This window comes from Galeopterus variegatus, unplaced genomic scaffold (genome assembly GCF_000696425.1).
Source record: "Galeopterus variegatus unplaced genomic scaffold, G_variegatus-3.0.2 Scaffold7270, whole genome shotgun sequence".
NCBI classification, from domain to species: domain Eukaryota; kingdom Metazoa; phylum Chordata; class Mammalia; order Dermoptera; family Cynocephalidae; genus Galeopterus; species Galeopterus variegatus.
The window spans coordinates 34,014-41,658 of record NW_007733381.1 but is presented as its reverse complement, the minus strand read 5'-3'; the positions used below and the strand labels follow the sequence as shown (position 1 = coordinate 41,658).

At 57.7% G+C, this 7,645-nt stretch overlaps 1 protein-coding gene across 1 annotated transcript; it reads left to right on the top strand.

Moving 5' to 3' along the window:
• The first annotated feature begins 456 nt into the window (after positions 1-456).
• Positions 457-3,136, top strand: CBX8 (chromobox homolog 8). Its single transcript, XM_008591765.1, has 5 exons — positions 457-637; positions 1,041-1,084; positions 1,258-1,323; positions 1,448-1,514; positions 1,988-3,136. The coding sequence occupies exons 1-5, from the start codon at positions 569-571 to the stop codon at positions 2,879-2,881; spliced, it is 1,140 nt and encodes a 379-aa protein (XP_008589987.1). The 5' UTR covers positions 457-568; the 3' UTR covers positions 2,882-3,136.
• Positions 3,137-7,645: the final 4,509 nt, after the last annotated feature.

The following is a 7,645-nucleotide window of genomic DNA, read 5'->3' as shown; positions in this document are numbered from 1 at the left end:
GTTAAGACAGACGGACAGAGATGGGACAGTTCACCCGGCGCCCACCTGGGAAACTTGGGGAGCAAAGACGAAAACTGGAGCCCGCGTTTCCAGGGGCGAAGGAAGGACGGAGGGGGGGGGGCGTGGGCCCAGCGTCGCGCCCGCCCCCAGGGTCCAGCGTCGCGCCGCGCCCGCCGCGCACCTCACTTGGGACAGGAGGCCAGTTTTCCGCTCCGGGCTCCCTGCCGCTTGGAGTCAGACTCCTCGGCTCACTTTTTCTCTGTCTCTCTCTCTTTTTGTTCCCTCCCTTTCCCCCACCCCATCCCTGGCCAAGGGAAACCGCCTCCAGTCGACTTGATCGTCGACGTTTGAATTAAATCCGGGGTTCTGAGGAGGGGGCGTTGTGACTTGGAGCTTCCGGGGGAGGAGGGAGCCGAGCGGAGGCGCGCGGGCGGGGTCCGGGGAGGGAGAGAGCGCGCGGGGAGGGGGAGGAGAACTGACGTCAGCGGCAGAGTATTATGGTCTGTCGTGCGCTGGCTGCTGCTTTTCTGCTCCTGGAAGCGGCCAAGGGGGGAAGCGGCGAGTCAACATGGAGCTTTCAGCGGTGGGGGAGCGGGTGTTCGCGGCCGAAGCCCTCCTGAAGCGGCGCATACGGAAAGTAGGTGCCCCTGGGCCTCGGGCCCCGGCGCGGCCGGGCCCTCCCCTCCCGGCCCGGGTTCCCTCCCCCTGCTGCAGCCCAGCTTCCCTTCCCCCAGGTCCCAGCAGCGGCTGCGGCCGTGGCGGCGGCGGCGGCTCAGAGCCCAAGCGCTTTCCTTAGACTTGCAGCGATGCACAGATTGCATGGGTGGGGGGCGGGGTGGGGGATGAATGCGGGTGCATGCACTCTGTGCAGCGTTTCGTGCAGGGACGATGCAGCGGGCGCGTGCCTTTTGCGGTGGGGTTTGGAGCATTCATTTGGTGCATGCATTTTCGCGTGTATTTCTTGTGTCCTCGTCATGCAATTCTCCCCATGCGCGCACACACACACACACACATATACATTTTCCCCTTTGCATCCGCAGGGACGCATGGAATACCTCGTGAAATGGAAGGGCTGGTCGCAGAAGTAAGTAGGCTATATCCAATTCTTATCCCCAGACTGTTATTCGGGAGGTTTCTTTCTTCCTCTTTTCCCCATTCCATTGAAATACAACACAATGCAACGAGAAAAGTTACACACACACTCCACTCTCTCTCTGCTCCCGGGACTGATTCCCACTTTTTCCTGATTCCCTTTAGGTACAGCACATGGGAGCCTGAAGAAAACATCCTGGATGCTCGCCTGCTCGCAGCCTTTGAGGAAAGGTACAGACCCTTTCAGGCATCAGCCCCTCGCTTGGGAACATGTAGGGTGGATTCCGTCCAGCCTGGTTGGAGTCCCACTTGGTTTCTTTACTTACACACCCCTTTCTTTCTCCCTCTTCTCCAGGGAGCGAGAGATGGAGCTGTACGGCCCCAAAAAGCGAGGACCCAAACCCAAAACCTTCCTTCTCAAGGTAGGATGGCAGTGTCCAGTGGTACTGAGACAAAGATATTCAGTCACTTTGTGGGAAGGAGACCCTAAAGGCTGTGGGCCAGTGGGGTGTCCACACACATTGCCTACTGTAATGTAGGAGGGAGTCCCCCAAGAGGATGTCTCAGTAGGTGGCAGCTCCAAAGGGTGTTTGGGGGGAGGGGCTTAGTCACACTAGAGTTCCTTCACCGCCCCCCCCCCCCCCGCAACCCCAAATGGACATATAATGGAGTACAGAAAGTGTGCTTGCTGCTCATGGCTGCTTCCAGGCAAATCCTGTACTCCTTTCCCGAGACCGCCACATCTCAATCCACCCCCCACCCTGCACCCCCGCTTCACCAATATAGAAATCCCCAGGCATCAGCTTGTGAAGCTGGGAGGCCAAGGCTGGAGGAGGACGGGGGGCAGGGGTGCCATGGCCTTGCTCCTCTCTTGACAGCATCTTCTCTCCTGCAGGCACAGGCCAAAGCAAAGGCCAAAACTTATGAGTTCCGAAGTGACTCAGCCCGAGGCATTAGGATCCCCTATCCCGGCCGCTCGCCCCAGGACCTGGCCTCCACTTCTCGGGCCCGAGAGGGACTTCGGAACATGGGTCTGTCCCCACCAGGCAGCAGCAGCAGCACCAGCAGCACCTGCCGAGCGGAGCCCCCTCGAGACCGGGAGCGGGAACGAGAGAGGGAGAGGGAGCGAGAAAGGGAGAGAGAGAGGGAGCGAGAGCGGGGCACCAGCCGTGTGGATGACAAGCCCAGCTCACCGGGGGACAGCTCCAAGAAGCGAGGCCCCAAGCCCCGGAAAGAGCTCCTGGACCCCTCACAGAGGCCCTTGGGAGAACCCAGCGACGGCCTCGGAGATTACCTCAAGGGCAGGAAACTCGAAGAGGCCCCTTCTGGGGCAGGAAAGTTCCCCGCTGGCCACAGCGTGATCCAGCTGGCCCGAAGACAGGACTCGGACCTGGTGCAGTGTGGTGTGACCAGCCCTAGCTCAGCCGAGGCCACGGGCAGACTGGCTGTGGACACCTTCCCTGCCAGGGTCATAAAGCACAGAGCCACCTTCCTGGAGGGCAAAGGCCAGGGTGCCCTGGACCCTGGTGGCCACCGGGTCCGGCATGGCTCAGGCACCCCCAGCTCTGTGGGGGGCCTGTATCGGGACATGGGGGCTCAGGGCGGAAGGCCGTCCCTCATCGCCAGGATCCCAGTGGCCAGAATCCTGGGGGACCCGGAGGAGGAGTCCTGGAGCCCCTCCCTGACTAACCTGGAAAAGGTGGTGGTTACCGATGTGACCTCAAACTTTTTGACCGTCACCATTAAGGAAAGTAACACGGACCAAGGCTTTTTTAAAGAGAAAAGATGAATTGCTGGGGAGGGGGTGAGCCCAGGATGAGAGCAGGCGAGGGAGTGAGCGCAGACTTGGCATAGTGCTTTTATTTTCTGGGTGGGATGTGGCCTTTTGGCTGGTCCTGTCCCTAACTTTACACCTGTGAGGCCCTTTTCATTCCTGTTTCCTCTCCCTCAGTTTGGTTGGAAAGATTATCTCTAGAGTTATATTTTCTATTAGATGTAAATATGTTATTTAAGAAAAATATCTAAATATATATATTTCAACTCTTGAAGTTGTTTTATTTAAACGAGAGGAGAGAGATTCAGCGTGGTTTAGTGGGGGCAGACAGCCTGAGCTGGGGCAGGAGGGCCCCCCAGGGCACCAGGAAAGTTGGGGTCCTGGGCACTGGGGGGTTTCTGCTGGTGTCTAGAGGGAGTCAGCCTGCCCCCCTTACCCTTCCTCCCACAGCCCAGTGCCAGATTCCTGGCACCAAGGCAGGGCCTGGATTTTTTCTCTCTTCCCATTGGCCAGCCAGGCCAACAAAAGGTTGGCTCCCCAATCAGAAAAAAGGGGGGTGGGGTCAGTCTTTTTCTTCTACATTTTTTTTAAAATTATTATTTTTTTTAAGATTAAGAAGTCTATTAGCGGGGAAAAGTATTAACTTGAATCACTTTTTCGTGTGTGATGTTGAGGGTAAAAAGTCACAGGTGGGGAGTAGGAGGTTCCCCCCCCAGGACCACACCAGGAAATGCACTTTACTAGAGGGGTGTGTGTCGTGGAGAAAATCTCCCCGTTCCCTCGATTCCTTTCCTTACTCCGCAGAAAGAAAAGAAAATCCAGCGAATCTGTTTACATTCCCGAAATGCCAGGATAAATTGGGAGGATTGCGTGTCAGTGCCCAGAGTCGGAGACAGTTGTTTTCACAAGAAAAGTGTCCGGGGTGGACTTTTCCTTTGCGCGTCGTCCAGCTTCGCCCGAAGAGGACACGGCGGCCCCCGCCGCCCGGGACGAGCTGGACGAGCCCCCTCCCTCCGGAGGGCGGGCCCCGGGCCTCGGACGGACGCAGGGCCAGACGCGCCCAGCCCGCGGGACCCACGGAGGGAGGCGCGGCGGCCGCGAGCGGGGTCGGGGCTGGAGCAGGACTCGCAGCCCCGCGGCTCCGGCCGGGCGAGGAGGAGGAGGAGGGGCGAGGCGGGGTTTCCATCCAGGAATGCGCTATATACTAAAATACTAACAGTGGTGGAATTATAGGAAATTATTTAAATTTTTTTCTGTGTTTGCTTATCTGTATTTTTGACTGAGAACATGCCTCTCTAAAAAATAAAAGCTAAAAAAAAAGGTAATAACACTGTATTTTTAATTCCTTTTCTGTTTTCAGGATTTCACTAAGCTCTTTCTGGAAAAATAAACATGAACCAACAGAATAAACTAGAAGAAAATTACCCACAGGGATTTAATCAGTGTAACAAGAAACTGTCAGAAGAGAGAGAAACTTATAAGAATTTTCCACTAGGTATGAAATAAGTCTGTATAACCTTCATGTCCCTGGAGTTCTTGGAATATATAAAAAGCCACCAAACTTTTTTTTTTTTTGAATAAGTCTATAAAGCTATAGAAACATAGACATTTTTAAGACTTCCCACTGAGAAAGTACTTTTTTGATGAAACAGATCAATTTCCTTTAAAAAGTATTTTCAGTGGCTTTACTCTGAGTTCTGGTTGGCAATATCGCAGCAATGTCATTTGGAAGTTGAAAGAGAACACAACTGCTTTGTCAGAATGATTCTGTGCCACATTTTTCCTTGGAAAATTTACCTTACTTTTTTTTTTTTTTAGCATAAGATGGTAGGAAAAGATTCAAATCCCAGATTCATTATTTCTTAGCTGCTGGGATGTTTAGGTTCTAGAAATAAAGGGCCAAGATTTCTTTAACACTAAATTGGGGGAAACTGTATCTACTTTAGTTAAAAAAATTAAATGAATTAATGCATATAAAGCATTTATTAGGGAGCATAAAGGAAAAACAAACAGTTGACTGATTGATTCATTTGTCATTCAGCAACTGTGCACCATGTGTTCATCATATGCCAGAAATTGGTCCGGGAGGGGACCCCAGCCTCATCCTGCTCCGCACTCCCGGCCTCCCACGTCCAGCTTCTCAGCCTCTCCCTCCCCTCCAGACTTTCTTGCCTTTAAAGAGAAAAAAGAGGAAAGTGATGTCCTACGTGGTTTTGTTTCTTTTTGGATATCGAGTTGCGCCTATAAAGAGAAGCCCTTGGAATGGGGATTTTTATCTGCTCACGTTTGTAAAACTGGTATTTTAGACTTTGTATAAAGAAGCGCCGTTGACCGAGTGTATCTATTGAAATGTCGACGCTATTTTCAGATGAAACTTCTTTGAAAGGACAAGTCTGCTACCGAGTGGACGGTAACTCGGGGACACGTGTCTTTCCCTGGCTGCCACTGTCCCCTCTAGTCCTTCCTTTACCCCCCACCTCCCTCCCTCCCCGGGACTGTGCCCCTTGCCTCCGACGGCCCCCACCGCCCCTGTGTCCTGCCGTCTGTCCCCAGCCGAGCGTGTGTGTCTCCGTCTCTCGCTCTTGCGACGCTGACCTGGGGGGTGGGTGGGCAGGGGCCGAGGGCCACGTGGCTGGGAGTCTGCAACCACGCAGGATGTGCGTGTGTTGGGTTGATTTAATCCTAAGAAGTGTACAAATCTCGAATCGATCTCCGCCTCAGCTCAAGAGTGAAGCTTCGGTACCTGTCTTCTGCGGTCGTCAGTGTCTGTATCCAATACCGCTTTTTACGTGTTTAAATATATACTTTGTAAATAGAGACGTGTGTCGGTTTTCTCTTTTTTCCCATAAGCAGAGAGATGGGGGCACCCCGGCTGGAGAGGTCCCGTCCCCGCTCTCTAGTGGCCCAGCCCACTCTCACCCCCAACGATTCCCGCAGAGGCTCTAACCCACCCGGGGGAACCCCACGTAGTGGAGACACAAGGGGGCTTGGGAGGCAGCGGGCTGTGACACTGCTTAGTGGCCCTTCCTTTGGATTGTGGGCAGAAGTCGGGGACCCCGGGAGGATGCGCTGTGACCTCCGGATTCCCCTTTCCTCTGATGGGGCTCCCTCGCGCGCCCCACCCCCAGGCCGGAGGACGCCGCTGATCCCCGAGGCCTGGGCGCCTTGAAGCCTCGGTCCCCGGCCTTCCGGGCCTGCCCCCCGGCGCTGTCGTGGGACCCGCCCCCCCCAGACCCACCCAGCCTCGCCAGCGCTCCCCGAAATGCAGACCTCGCGCCTATTGATTGAGGAATTGAATTCGTGGGCATTGCTAGGCAACTGCCTGCTTGGAGCCGGCGAGAACGCGCTGATGTGATTAGTGAGCCCGGAGCCGCCGCGCTGCAGCCCCGCGCCCCTCCCGTCCCCGCAGCCTCCTTTCCTCCCCTGGTCGTCTCGGCCGGCCCAAACCCCGACCCTGGGCAAGGGACGGTGGTGGAGGGGAGAGCCACCGCAGGGTGGGGGTGAGGGCGTTTTCGGCCCTTCCCGGCCGCAGCCTTCGCGGCAGTGGGGGCGGGGTCGTGAAGCCGGCACGGGAGAGCCACCCTCGGCATCCCCAAAGAGGCCATCTACTGAACCCAGCTCCACCTCCACACTCCCCCGCAGACGTCGCTCCCAGCAAAGGCCGCGACCCCAGGTGCGCTCGCAGAGAGGAGCGTGAACACGCGGTGGCCCGCTCGTCTCCTGCTCTTGACCGCAGAGTCGGTGGCCCAGCCTCGGGCGGAGCACTCCCCGCCTCCCTCTCCCAACTCTGCGACCTGTGTGGGAGGGCTCGGGAGGAAGGAGTGGCCCGGCGCCCGGGCTCGAGGCAGGGTGTCGTGGAGCAAGTGCCCTTTGGACGTGAGCGGCCTGCGCCACAGGCCGAGTAGGGTCGCAGGCTGCCAAGGGTCCAAGGTCCCTGTGCCGGGCCGGGTCAGCTCTTTGCTGGGCTCTCCAGCGAGCGGGGGACGTCGGAGGGCGAGGAAGGTGGGTGGGGTGTTGGCGAGGGTCCTGGCCTGAGACCAGCCCCGCAGCTGTGGCCCCGTTCCCCGTGCTGCGACCCCTCCCGTGTGCTCTCCCGGGTGTTTGGAGCAGCGGGGTGGGCTCGTGCTTGGGCAGCAGAGAGGGCGCGACACGGTCCTTTTCCCGGGCTCGCTGGCCACCACCAACCCCAGCTTGAGAAGCTGCTTTGGCGGGTTCTGTTTCCTCGGGAACCCTCCACACCTGCGGAGACCAGTGGTGGCGGCCTCGGCCCCGCGGCGCCGTCTCAAGCCCGGGCCAGTTCCCCCGAGTCCGGAGGGCCGGGCCAGCTCCTGTGGCCGCTGCCAGCACGTAGCCTCGCTCAGCACAAATGCTGGATGACCTGGGATATATATGCTCTTTGCAGAGTGTTGGATCAGATACGTTTTCTGTCACCTTGATGCTCGCAGCCTACTCATCCTGGTCGAGGCCTTGTGCTGTGCGCGGGAGGCCGGCGGCGCGCGGGCCTGACCCAGGCCCCTGGGGGCTCTGGGGGCTCATACTCTAGGGTCCTCTTCTCACCCAAAAGTCCTCCAGGCCCAGAGGGGCCTCGGACGCAGCTGGAGTCCGAGATGGGGGCGGCTCAGGGCCTGGCTGGGCTCCACAGCTGCAGGGTGCCACCGCAGTCCTGGGGCTGAGCACGGCGAGAGGGGCTGGGAGGCAGCTTTCCTCTCGAGACTTGAGCCACCGAGGTGGCTGGGGGCCGCTGGGAGCGGCGGGGGCGCAGGTCGAGCTGTCGCGTCC

What these genes read in the sequence shown, in the direction of transcription:
- CBX8 (XM_008591765.1), top strand. Translation starts at nt 569, where the DNA reads ATGGAGCTTTCAGCGGTGGGGGAGCGGGTGTTCGCGGCCGAAGCCCTC. An exon ending in CTCGCAGCCTTTGAGGAAAG is followed by an intron (nt 1,324 to 1,447) that starts GTACAGACCCTT and finishes CCTCTTCTCCAG; the next exon opens with GGAGCGAGAGATGGAGCTGT. An exon ending in CCAAAACCTTCCTTCTCAAG is followed by an intron (nt 1,515 to 1,987) that starts GTAGGATGGCAG and finishes TCTCTCCTGCAG; the next exon opens with GCACAGGCCAAAGCAAAGGC.